General features: G+C 40.0%; 1 protein-coding gene and 1 long non-coding RNA gene across 4 annotated transcripts in view; one reads left to right on the top strand and one right to left on the bottom strand.

Moving 5' to 3' along the window:
* The window catches only part of LOC129534351 (uncharacterized), a 75580-nt gene that overhangs the window by 59577 nt on the left and 2046 nt on the right, over window positions 1-13957 (top strand). The gene's annotated exons all lie outside the window — the stretch shown is intronic.
* The window catches only part of GCLC (glutamate-cysteine ligase catalytic subunit), a 50651-nt gene continuing 43288 nt past the window's right edge, over window positions 6595-13957 (bottom strand). For 2 of the 3 annotated variants that reach the window (XM_055391114.2, XM_004044219.4), the window contains exons 13-16: window positions 9517-9598; window positions 9332-9435; window positions 9130-9250; window positions 6595-8053 (exon numbers count right to left, since the gene is read on the bottom strand). In XM_055391114.2, coding sequence (XP_055247089.1) covers window positions 7842-8053; window positions 9130-9250; window positions 9332-9435; window positions 9517-9598 — 519 coding nt within the window. In that variant the 3' untranslated portion in view covers window positions 6595-7841. Of the gene's footprint in view, window positions 8054-9129; window positions 9251-9331; window positions 9439-9516; window positions 9599-13957 lie in introns of all 3 variants that reach the window. The other variant, XM_019029874.4, reaches the window with a different exon arrangement.

Below are 13957 nucleotides of genomic sequence, written 5' to 3' on the forward strand. Positions count from 1 at the left end.
TGGGTGAACGTGTACTCCTCTATGGTGTTTCATTGTATATGAACTGATTTAGTGTTAGTCTATGCTTAATTGTAGTAAGTTAGAGATGAATATTATAATCATTTAAAAATATGCAAGGAGATACCTTATTTATTTATTTATTATACTTTAAGTTCTGGAATACATGTGCAGAACGTGCAGGTTTGCTACATAAGTATACATGTGCCACGGTGGTTTGCTGCACCCATCAACCCATCACCTACATTAGGTATTTCTCCTAATGCTATCCCTCCCCTAGCCCACCCACCCCCTGACAGGCCCCAGTGTGTGATGTTCCCCTCCCTGTGTCCATGTATTCTCACTGTTCAACCCCACTTATGAGTGAGAACATGTGGTGTTTGGTTTTCTGTTCTTGTGTTAGTTTGCTGAGAATGGTGGTTTCCAGCTTCATCCATGTCCCTGCAAAGGACATGAACTCATCTTTTTTACGGCTGCATAGTATTCCATGGTGTATATGTGCCACATTTTCTTTATCCAGTCTACCACTGATGGGCATTTGGGTTGGTTCCAAGTCTTTGCTATTGTGAATAGTGCTGCAATAAACATACGTGTGCATGAGTCTTTATAGTAGAATGATTTATGATCCATTGGGTATATATCTAGTAATGGGATCACTGGGTCAAATGGTATTTCTGGTTCTAGATCCTTGAGGAATCGCCACACTGTGTTCCACAGTGGTTGAACTAATTTACACTCCCACCAACAGTGTAAAAGCGTTCCTATTTCTCCACATCCTCTCCAGCATCTGTTTTTTCCTGACTTTTTAATGATCACCATTCTAACTGGCGTGAGATGCTATCTCATTTTGGTTTTGACTTGCATTTCTCTATTGACCAGTAATGATGAGCTTTTTTCCCCATGTTTTTTGGCCCCATAAATGTCTTCTTTTGAGAAGTGTCTGTTCATATCCTTTGCACAGTTTTTGATGGGGTTGTTTGGAGAAATCATTTTTAAATACAAGATATTATTAAGTCAATAGAGGACATAAAATGGGATACCAAAACATGACAGGAAAAGTGCATTAAAGGAAAGAGAACATTAGAAACAAATAGGAAACTAACAAGATGATAGACTTAAACTCAACCATATCAATTATTACAGTAAATGTTAATGAACTAAGCACTTCCATTAAAAAGGATAAAAAAAGGAAGACCCAACCAGAAGCTGTTTAAAGGGAAACACTTTAATTCTAAAATCATAGCTAGGTTGCAAGTAAAAAGATAGAAAATATTTATTATGTAAGCACTAATTGTAAGAAAGTTGACATGGAGTATTAATATCAGACAAAGTAAAGTTCAAAACAAGAGTATTCCTAGAGATTAAAAAAGGGGATACTTTATTATGATAGAAGGATCAATTCATCAAGAAGACATACAATTCCTAAGTGTGAAGATATCTAACAGAGCTTCATAGTGTACGAGGCAAAAACTGACAAAACTATAGAGAAACAGACAAATCCACAATAAAATTTTGGGATTTTAACCTTCCACTCTCAGTAATGGAAAAAAGGGTAGACAAAGAAAAGCAGCAAGGATACAGATGATTTGAAGAACATTATCAAAAATTCAACTACTAAAGAAAACTACACACTATACACACCAATTATATATTATTCTGAAGTGTACATGGAATATTCATCAAGAAAGACTGTACCCTGGGCTATTAAAAGGTCAAACATTCAACACATTGAAATAACAGAATATTCTATGATCGAAATGAAACTATACTAGACATCAATAATAAAAAAGACATCTAGAAAATTCCCAAAGGTTTTGAAATGAAGCCACATTCTACTAAGTAGCCCATGGCCAAAGAAGAAATCACAAGGGATAGTAGAAAACACGTACGAAGAACAACAATGAAAGTACAATATAACCAAATGACCAAGATGCAGCTAAAACAGTAATAAATGTGAAATCCACAGTTTCAGCTGCTTATTTTGGAGCACAAGCATTTTTCTATTTTAAAATGAGAATGGAAATATATATTTCGATGTGGAATTTCATTTTATAGCAAATGTGCTCTGAATGTCTCTGTGAATTGAGGAATATTTGTACATCAAATGAAATAAAAAGGCACCTACTGAAAAGATCACTAGAGGGCACTATTATCTAACTTCCAGAGGAAACAGCTTTTAGTGTGGATAACTTAAGAAATGTTGTTAGCTCTAAAACAGACTCAAGATGGCACTGAGATTTTATTCCTCTGTTTTATAGATGAGACAATTGAGGTCCAAAGAGAGGAAATGACTTGCTTAATATCATACAAACACTAGTTGTAGAGTCAGAACTAGAACCCCAGTCTCCTGACTCACTAGAACCCCAATCTCCTGACTCATTAGAAAATCACATCATGATTCTGCACAAACTCAGACAGACCCAGACTTTCCTATATACTTGTGGCAAATGAGAGGCTCTTTTCCAGTGGGGTTGCCCAGCTACTGTAACGCATGCCTGGCGTTGCTGGAGCTGCTGGATAGGGCTGGGCACTGGGGGAGTGTGCTCTATGGAGAAAGCCTGCCTGAGAGTGAAACCGTTATAGTGGAAGGTGTAAGCCAGGAATCGGGAGACTGGACTTGAGAGCATTTGAGCCAATAACCTGTGCCTGAAGCTAGTGCCACCTCTTGGACGTTTCTGTGATATTAGCTGGTAGGTTTTCTTTTTTTCTAAAGCTGGTGGGTGTGGGGGTTTTCTGTCACTTGCATCCAAAATTTCTGAATATGCCAAGCGTCTCTACTTTGCAGAAAGACCAATAGTATTCAAAACACATGGCTTTATTTTGGGCAAAGCCAAAAAAGGTTCTGGGAAACTCACCAGGACTGTTTGAGAGGTGATAAAAACATATGAAGAGCTTCTCATGTTTCATTGTCTAGAAATTTTAGATCCTAAGTCATCAGTATGACTGTTTTTCTCCGCTGACTTCATTGCATTCTTGGAAGGCTAAATTATTTCAAAGGAGACTATTAAGAAAATGTGTGTTATATACTGGTAGAAAGTAGATGCAGGTTGTGTCGTCTTTAATATGATAGTGTTGTCACAGTCTCCAGGGGCAGAGTAGGGAGCGAACATGGCTTGCCTGAACAGTTTATGTCCTTTGCTTTTATGTACATTGCCTTATTTCCACCACATAGCAAATCTGCGAAGTGTTCTCATGTCTATTTCACAGATGATATATAGACAAAGTCTAAAGTCACCCAGCTAGTATGTATAAATATTAAGATTGGAACTCAGTTCTATACTTTTGCTTTTATGCTAGAAGTACTTGTATCCTGTCCCAACCCAATGCTGATAAACTTCCTAGGAACTTCAGAATGAATCACTTTTGATTGAGATGTTGGCTTTTAAACTGCTTTCATCTGCCATGATGAAAGTGTAATGTATTAAAAGGGCATAAAAATGCAGTTTTGCAACACATTCGCCGCGCTATGATACAGTTTGGCTGTGTCTTCACCCAAATCTCATCTTGAATTGTAGCTCCCATAATTCCCACGTATTGTGGGTGGGACCTGGTGGGAGATAATTGAATCATGGGGGGCGGTTTCCCTCATACTGTTCTCATGTTAGTAAGTCTCACAAGATCTAATGATTTTATAAGGGGTTTCCCCTTTGCCTTGATTCTCATTCTCTTTGCCTGCTGCCATGAATGATGTGCCTTTTGCCTTCTGCCATGATTGTGAAGTCTCCCCAGCTGCGTGGAACTGTGAGTCCATTAAACCTCTTTTTCTTTATAAATTAGCCAGTCTCAGGTATGTCTTTATCAGCAGTGTGAAAACGGACTAATACACTAGTTTTTGCTCAGAAAAGTTTCTTTTCTCCTTCCTCCTTTCTGAACCAGTTTAACCCACATTTTGCTTCTGTTTGAGGCATAACAAACCCAAAATGTGTAAACTGCCCTCATCTTAAGTGTACAGCCCAGTCATTTTTAAACATCTTGGTATCCATGAATCATCACCCAGATTGAGATATAAAACATGTCTAGCAACCTAGAAGTTTGTCTCTTTGGTACTTGTTCATTTCCATCCAGAGGTAACAGGCTGGAGTCCAGTGGCATGATCACAGCTCACTGCAGCCTCGATTTCCTGGGCTCAAGTGATCCTCCCACCTCAGTTTCCTGAGTAGCTAGGACTGCAGGTGCACACCACCACATCCAGCTAATTTTGTTTTGTAAACATGGGGGTCTCACTATGTTGCTCAGGCTGGTCTTGAATCCCTGGACTCAAACGATCCTCCTGAGTTGGCCTCTTAAAGTGCTGATTACATGAGCCACTGCACCCAGCTCACGGTTCTCTTTAATGCATCTTCCATACTTAGATTTGTACTGTTTCATTTTATAGAATATTGAGAATGAAAAGGGGCTTGCTTTAGGGATTATCTAGCTTATCTCAGCCTCTGCTTACCAGGAAAACACAATAGTGAGGAATATATGTTTCCCAGCCAAGGTTGCCCACCAGGGCCTCTTCACTTATAGTAGTCCTTACCCGTTCCCTTCTGTTATGGACTGAATGTCTCCCCCAGGTCCCTGTGTTGAAGCCTAACCCCTAGTATGAGGGTATTTGGAGTTGGGGCCATTGGGAGGTAATTAGGTCATGAGGGTGGAACCCTGATGAATGGGATTAGTGTCCTTAGATAAGGAGAGATACAAGAGAAATGATCTCTCCAACACATGGGACGCAACAAGACAACCATCTGCAAACCATGAAGAGCGCTCACCAGGAGCTGAATCCGCCAGTGCCTTGCTCTTGCACTTCCAGCCTCCCTAACAGTAACAAATGTCAGTTGTGTAAGTCAGTCTGTGGTAGTTATAGCAGCCTGAACTGAAACATCTTCTTACACTTCCATAAGTATCACTTGGCATGTACTTCCAGAATTGTTTATAGGAAATGTTAAATATTTATACGAAAGCATAATGGAGAGAAGACAGCAGCTGATAGAACTCAGTGGCTTATCTTCAGGGAAAGCAGGGGAGGCTTAACCCAAACAAAAAGCTCATTAGCAGGGCCTCTGAAAACCATGCAACTGAGCAGCTTATTTACAGTTCTGAGAAGGACCCCCTCATCTAGCCAAGCTCTGAAAGGCCCTGGCACCACAGGTCCCCCTCCCCCTGGCCTCTTTCCCCCATGTCAAGCACTACAATGGCTTGCAGGACACTTATTTCCACATTTCTCTTCACGAGACTTCAGGTCCCCAAGAAACCTTCCAACTCCTCAGAATATGGCCTAACCCACAACACATCCTGGATTTCTACGTCTCCTAATTTTTGTTTTGGGTGGTGATTTGGAAGGAGACATCGAAGGCAATGGATTTTCCCTCCATTTCTGAACTGAAGGCTCACAGACAGCCTCAGAGATGAGCTGAGCAGCAGAGGCATCCTGGGACCAGGAGGAAACCTCTTATTCACACATGGGACTAGATGGGCAGAAAACTAGTCTTTAGGTTAGCAGCAGGTTAAGTAACAATCAGTTGTATCCCAAGTTAGGATCTGAAGGTCTGGGCTTGGCCACAGGTGTTTCTACCAAGGAGAAAGCACTTTTTGCTTAAGATTTACAGTTCTGTTCCTAAAATCCCAAATTCTTAGCTGTGTTCAGATGGTAAAGCTCATGAGAGCTGTGAGGCTTACATTCTCTGTCCTGGAGAAAGACCACTATCTGGTCTTTAATAAGAGAAAATGTAGACATATCACATTAGACTTAAAAGCAAGTGTTTTTTGAGACTTGATATTGATGTGTCCATAACTCAGGTAGACAAAGTCCTTATTATTCATGGGGCCAGCAAATCCACAGCATCAGCATCACCTGGGAGCTTGTTAAGAAATGTGGGCCCCACCCCAGACTTACCAAGCCAGAATGACAGCCCAAAGAGATTTGTATGTAGACTACAGTTTGATAAGCACTGCCCTAGAACATTCAAATAAAGAAATTAGAGCTCTGAGAAAAGTGTTTCTCAGATGAACATTATTTCATGAACTCTGTGTGTGTGTGGGTGAATACTGATCCAAAGACAGGAGTCAAAAACAGCTCTCTGCAGGACTTGCTGACTCACAGTCTAAGTATCTCCTGCGTAGACTGCAGTGTGCACAGCACCCAGGTTACTCAACATTCATTCACCATGTACCCACTGACCCAGCAGAACAGCAGTTGGGAGTAAAAAAGAAAAAAAAAAAATCTTCCAGTGGCACAGCAGTCAATTCAGTCACACTTCAAGTTCTTTCTCCCCACCGGGGTTGATAGCTACTAGGGGAGATACGGCATCTGTTTGTCTTCATCACTATGCTTCTTTCTAGAAACATCTGAGGTCGCAATGATGAAAAAATAATTTCATGGTATTTGGGTTAATTACAAAAACCAAACTCTCCTACTATTTGTTTAGCTGTGGAACTCACACACACTCAAAGGTTTCTGAATGAAAGCTAATTCCATTCTTTTATTTCCTCATACCACAAACATTTCAATTTATCTGCCTTTTTACAACCTGATTTACACAAGCAAATTGCAAACGAAAACCAGGCATTCTTTAATCATCCAAAATGCATGTATAAAATATAGAACAAACCCTAGTATTTAAACATAAACAGGGTTAGCTGAAGCAGCTTTATTGCAATCTCTTCAAGTTAGCATATTACAGTTTAAATATTTATGCCTGTAAAGATCTGCATAATCTACAATACAGAGTTATTTCAGAAGCAGTTGACTTAACTAGTTGAGAAAAAAAAACAACAAACTTCAACGCAAAGCTATAATAATTATCTGAAACTTATTTGCAATTAAACATTTAGGGTCCTGATTTACAAAACTCAGTGCCTTTCATGATTTATTGATGAGTTTTATAGAGAAAGTAAGCAGTATGTAGAATATTCCCCAGGTAAAATCTGGAGTGAATGGCTTTTAGAGGAAAGTCTATCAGTATGCTTAACTAAAAACTAAAGAATGACAAAACTGTATACAGCAGCAATCAGAATAACAGGCCACAAGAGAAGAACGCCATTTTTGACAGTATCCTTTGTATGTATAGGAAGAAAAATGATTGCCACCCCCCACCCCCGCCGCCAACTTTTTTAGTTAAAAAAAAAATTGTCCTTAATAATCACTACATGTGAATTCTGGGTAATAATCTCCTTTCTTTCTATAGAGTTGTGTTTAAACTTAATTCCTGCATCAGCAAATTTAAACAAAGAAAAGTTCCTTTGATAACAGCCATCAGAGTTCAATGGGTATTTATTCAGAGGGGAAAGCTTGGGGCAAGGTGACCAAGTGATTATTCCAATTGCAAAAGAAACATCATAGATAAGGTGCTAGAAACCCAAGATTACCCTTGAAGCACTTTCAATGGATTCAAGTGATTTAATGTAGACAACAAAGGAAATGACAAAGGAAAATTAACGAGAGAAAATGTTTTTAAAGAGAAAAATTTCAACAAATCAGGTCCCAGGTAGTCTTTAAAAGAACAAAAATTTACAGTAAACATTTTAACTCTGGAATGCAAGTATTGTACAATTACCAGTACATTTACAAAACTGCTTAGACAGTAGGTTGCTCCAGAGTAAGAATTTAAAAATGTACAAGCCAGTTCACGATGACTTTAGATATGTTATTAAAATACATTGTTAATCAAAAATACTTTACTATGTACATGTACACTGTATAAACTCTAGATTTACCTACCAAAGAAAGCCTTAATCAATTTCTGGCTCACTGGCCCAGAAAACAGTACAGTTCTATTATTTGGTCTTCATATCATACACACGGGCTGAGAGGCATGGTACTGTAGCCAGTTCGTCAATAATGCATTTTTCTTTCTGTAGAATGTCTAGTTGGATGAGTCAGTTTTACTTCCACTATATTTTACTTTCCTAAATGCTGATCCAAGTAACTCTGGGCATTCACATAATTCATTTGCAATTTGGTTACACTTCAAAATAAGGCTATAATTCATTTCATCAGTTATGACACTGTCTTGCTTGTAGTCAGGATGGTTTGCGATAAACTCCCTCATCCATCTGGCAACTGTCATTAGTTCTCCTGTGGGTGAGGGGGGAGCGAAAAAAAATTAAAACCATGTAATTTTTTTTTAATAAGTTGATATTTAGTGGTCAGCATAAACACAATTCTGGAGAGAAATCAGTATGTCCTTTTAGTGTAGCTGCATGGCAGGGGGTAGGAACATCTTTCATAGCGTTTGAAGAACTCCTCCTGGGCAGGAATTCTAGGTTGCAGGCAGGCAATGAGAACACATACATCCAGTTTCTATGGTACCTGTTAGATGCCACCCATATGCTGACACTGCCAGCTCTTAAGGGACAGGAGCCAGCACATGTGTACAAGAACATGTGCCCTCCCATTTGGCCAGAGGGCTAGGACTACAAATGCCAGTGTCATGAGACTGCCTCAGAGGACTGTACGGTCCTTGAGCGATCTTTGATCAAAGAGGTGGAGAGAATAAAGAACAGTAAGTAGAGTGAATGAAGGGGGAAATTGGCAGTATACCATTTGAGGGGTGAGGTAGGGTTCTACGGCTATCCTTTGTGACTCCAGAAAGTTTACAGAAGCCTTGAGTTAAATACAGATGCCATTACCATTATTGCTGTCACTTTATTAACAGCTGACAGCTCCCTTGTGCCAAGTACTGTGTTAGCAGTACTTGGTTACTGTACTGTACTGTAAATGTAACCTCCTCAAAACTAACAAAGAAAGGGGATTCTCAGGAGCCTCACTGTATGTACAAAGGCAGGCTAAAGAACTGTTCAGCTTATTTAATTTACAGAGTTCCTTAGCCCTATGAAAGGGCCCATGATGATGTAAGATCAACACAGTTGGACGTAAATGATAAGTAAGCAATCCAGATGCCATTTCATCATCTAAGATGCCAGTGATTTTAAGATGCACCCCTATTTTATGAACTGATAAGAAAAAACGCACTGCTAATCTAAATTATGAGTGTCAAAGATTATAAGGTGAATACAATTGCAGAAATATGAAAATGTGAAACAGTGTGCATGAATACAGCATTATTTTAAAAGACTACTTTAAGAAATTGAACATTCTAAGATTGTACCATGCTGTCTATATTATGAGATTAAGAAAAATAGATATCATACCAGATGCTCTCTTCTTAATTAGCTTTAGGTAGTTCAGAATACTACATCTGGTGTCCACATCCACTTCCATGTTTTCAAGGTAAGAGTTCAGAATTGGGATCAGTCCAGGAAACACACCTTCCTACAAGAAGCAGGACACTTTATGAACTCCCTGCCGGGGGATGTGCACAGTGAGGCGTACTGTACAGGGCCACCCTCCTACCTTCCCATTGATGATGGTGTCTATGCTCATGAGGGTGTACTCCTCTGCAGCGAGCTCCGTGCTGTTCTGGGCCTTGCCACAACCATCCACCACTGCATTGCCACCTGCTGGAGAAGAGGGTCAGGGGAGCTTTAGCAGCTTGTTGCAGCATAAGCTGACGTTAGAAATCTAAGATAATGTAATACCTTTGCAAATATCTTTCCTGAAATAAAACATTCCCTGCAAGACAGCATCTCTTTTCTGTGCTACCTTCATGTTCTCATCAACCTAAGGGAAAAAAAGAATCACGACTAAGTCAAAATATTCTTGATCAGACATACAAGTTGCAGCACCTTCCTCACCTTTGCAATTAGGACTCATTCCCTTAGGGATTCTACTTTCTGCTCAAATGCTTCCCAGTGGGAGGAACAGGCTTTTTATTTATGTGAGGACTGTATCACTCAATCATGGATTGGTATGTGATTTTTTAACCAATCAGGAAATTTTAAGAGAAACTTAAAACCCAAAACTTACATTCATGTGGAATGTCTGCATTTCAAAGCACCTCTGTGACTGAGCCTTGCAACAGATATACAGTGTTGGGAGGGCAGGTGGCTGGTTCCCTTTATATAGCAGTGTCTCACCAGGAGTCCCAGGGTAATGAAGGCAGAAGGCAGGACTAGAACCCAGTTCTTCTTCTGTTTTTTTGAGATGGAGTCTCGCTCTGTTGCCCAGGTTGGAGTGCAGTGGTGCAATCTCATCTCACCCCAACCTCTGTCTCCTGGGTTCAAGCGATTCTTCGTGCCTCAGCCTCCCAAGCAGCTGGGATTACAGGCCTGCACCACCACACTCGGCTAATTTTTTTGTATTTTTAGTAGAGATGGGGTTTCACCATGTTGGCCAGGCTGGTTTCGAACTCCTGACCTCAAGTGACCTGCCCGCTTCAGACTCCCAAAGTGCTGGGATTACAGGCGTGAGCCACCGCGCCCGGCCTATAACCCGGTTCTTCTAAGTTGAGTGCTCTTCCCCTGCTGCCTCGCCATTGGGGTTTTGCCTCCCCACTTTAGTGAGGAAAGGCAAAGACAGTTCATAGGTTGTCATATCTGGAATAAGGTTACAGCCCTCCCAAGGGCAGAAGATCACTGCTGTTTTACCCACCTGGTGCCTCTGGACATGTAGACTCACTCATGAAACCGAAAACTGTTTTATTTGTGAATTCTCTGTATCTCCAATGACTTTTTAAGACTCTCAAAGCAGAATTTAAAAAACTTTTTAGTAGTAATCCCTTATTTTCTATAATGAAATCTTATGTAGGACCTCAATATATACAACAGTGACCAGTTAGAGGGCCAGGGTGACGTGGGACAGATGGTACATAAGCTCTCTTGATTACCAAGTCTCCTCCCATATTCATTACGCAGGGAGTGCGATTGTTATGGTTTCATTTTTTAAGAGACACACAGGACCTTCTGAAGAATCTAGATACTCTAGGAGCACACTCAAATAAATAGTATACATTCCACCGTGGCTGTGAACATCTGCTTTCATTATTAATATTTGTTTCTTTTTTCCTTAGTCTTGAAAAAAGTTCTTAACGACCACTTATAATTTGTGCTTGGATGACTTCCTTTCAAAGTATATTTTACTTTGCTCTTTAGATTCTCAATGACTTAGATTTAAAATCTTTTTGTTAAGACATTTAAAGCTATAATTTTTCCTTAGACATCAGCTCTGCCAGCATGTCTTTCACATTCCTACACAATCTGTAATTCTAGTTTTGGTTAATCTAAAATCTACTTGGAAAGACATTTTTAATTTCCAATGTTAAATTTCTCCAGAATATCTCTTTCGTTGAATTTTAGCGGGAACGCATGCTGTATTATGTCTACTTTTGAGAAGTGAAGATTTTCTTTAATTTTTGTAAATCTTACTTATGGCATTTGAAAAAAGATGTGGTATGAGATATGTAATATACGCATACAACCAAGCTTATTAACCATGCCATTTAATTCCCCCATGGCCTTTCCCATCCTTTGATTATATGGCCTGTCAGTTACTGAGTAACATGCAAGGTACTCTGTTAAGTGGTTTACCTCCATTAATCCCCACATGGGCTTACAACAGCCTACTTATTCCCCTCTGGGATACATGTGGGAAACTGAGGCACTGAGAATAAGTCACTTGTCCAGGTTAAAAGCCTAGTAAATAGTACCAGGGATTTATGCATTTAGTTCTCACATCAAAGCCATGTATTACCCATCACACTAAACTCTTTTCATGTTACATTTCATGGTACAAAAAGGACCACAGCTTTCACATCATCTTGGAAGAATATATAAAACTGCTTTCTCTATCCCATTTAATAATTTCTACCTCACATTTTGCCTGATATTGCTTTGCCATTCCTGCTATCATTCCAAAAGGTCACTATGCAGCTCTTGTCGGCATCTGTCCTTGTTCTAGGTATATCTTATGCAAACTGTGTTGTTGCTATTTTATATTATCTGTTTCAGCTGTTTAATAGGATAGAGTTTAGTCTATTCAAATTTGTTTTCATTTTATTTTCACCATTTTATGTTCTGTGGGCTATTGTTTCATCACTCCCCTGGCCCCACACCCAATTTTGTGGCACTGAAATGTATTTGTGGTTCATTTTGCCACCCTTTCGCCAGCAAGTTTAAAAGTAATAAATCCTGTTTCTATACTATTAATAGTTTTCCTTAAAGAGGTAGTTTTGAAATAATAACTCTCTAAGTGTCAAGCACTAATGAGTAACTACCATTCATCTCCTTCCATATCCCCTCACAAGGTGCTATGGTCTGAATGTTTGTGTTCCCTTAAATTCATACACTGACGCCTAATGCCCATTGTGACAGTATTAGAAAGTAGGGCCTTTGGGAGGCAATTGGGAGGACCTCCTTTGGGAGGTCATGAAGGCCCTACCCTCATAAATGGTATTACGAAGAGACACCTGAAGAGCTAGTTAGCCCCTTCCACCATGTAAGACAGCAAGAAGGCACCATGTATGAACCAGAGAGCAAAAGCTCTCACCAGACACCGAAACTGCCGGTGACTTGATCATGGACTTCCCAGCCTCCAGAACTGTGAGCAATACATTCCTGTTGTTTATAAGCCACCCACTGTAAGGCATTTTTGTTACAGCAGCCCAAACAAACCAAGACACTAGATAAGACTTCTGGCATACTTTTAGCCCTAACTTGATCCATTCAGTTTTGTTAGAATCACCTGAAATTTAAAGAATAATTTGGCTGAGAAGATAATTCTGTGGTTGTTAATTCTTTACCTCTCGAGATTCTGAAAACTTCTTTCCATCTAGCATTTAATGTTGCAAATGAAAAGTAATATCAGTTGATTTTCCCCCCTTTTCACGTCTCCTAATTTTTTCTCCTGTCCGGACAGTTAATTTTCTCTTTGAGATTAATAAATGCCTACATTTGAGTTAAATATTTGTCTCATCCTTAAGGGAGACTTATTAAGGAAAAATTCTATTATTTCTTTGATTATTGTATTTTATATCTTTCCTATATAAACTATTCTCCTCTTCTAAATTATTACACAAACACTGAATTTTCCAGAGCTTTCCATGCTTCAGGTTTTCCATAATTTCCATTTCTTCACCATCCTGCTGCGATTAATCTTCATTTGGTCTTTTAAATCACTACCTTGGATATTCAACATCTGCTCTACTGGTGAGAATACTCACCATTAAATAAGCACCATCTATAATACTTGTTTTATGGATGTGACTGAACCTCTCTAGAATTTGTCTGAGGCCACTAATTAGAATTCCTTTAAGAACTCTTTCCAAAGCTGAGCATGGTGGTTTGTGTCTGTAATTCCAGCTACCTGGAAGGCTGAGGCAGCAGGAGGACGATCATTTCAGCCCAGGAGTTCGAGACCAGCCTGAGCAACATAGTGAGACCCTGTCTCTAAAAAAGGTTTAAAAGTATTTTTTAAAAAATAGTAATTCTTTCCAGTTTCTTTTTTTTTCAAGAGATGGGATCTGGCAATGTTGTCGGGGCTGCACTAGAATTCCTGGATTCAAGCAATCCTCCTGCCTCAGCCTCCTGAGGAGCAGAGATTATAGATTTGCGCTGGGCCCAGCTTACTTCCTTGAAGTAACTAAGTTTGACTTTACAGAGTATGCCCTTGCAAGACCAGTAGGCCCTTCTCTTTAAGGCTGTTAATTGTTCTCAATTTTCTGTTGCCTTCCAGGCATCTATTCTTATTTATAAGCAAAGGCTTAGACTGGTAGCTTACATGGAATCTCTCTTAGATGGATTTGGTCTCCCCAGTAGGTAGGCATGAGGGCAATGTGGGCCCACAGAGTTCTGTGGGTGACCTTTGGTCTGGGTGTGAGGAGCAGGCAGGGATGGGCTGACAGCCAGACTTCCTTCAGGGGGTGTGGGGATGAGCACAGTCTGGCAAACCCCTCATGGAGGAAGGAGATGCCCCAGGGGCAGATGCTGGAGCTAAGCAGTTTCATTCTTGCTTCCATGTTTGCTGTGACAGGGCTGCCCTACTTCTCCATTCTCTGGCCCCGAAACCCTCAACCAGGAACCCCTGCGGCAGGGCCCTCTCTTTTTAGCAGTTTTTCCCAGCCACTCTCTGCCAAGAGGAACCCTG

The sequence above is a fragment of the Gorilla gorilla genome, chromosome 5 (genome assembly GCF_029281585.2).
Source record: "Gorilla gorilla gorilla isolate KB3781 chromosome 5, NHGRI_mGorGor1-v2.1_pri, whole genome shotgun sequence".
Lineage (NCBI taxonomy): Eukaryota > Metazoa > Chordata > Mammalia > Primates > Hominidae > Gorilla > Gorilla gorilla.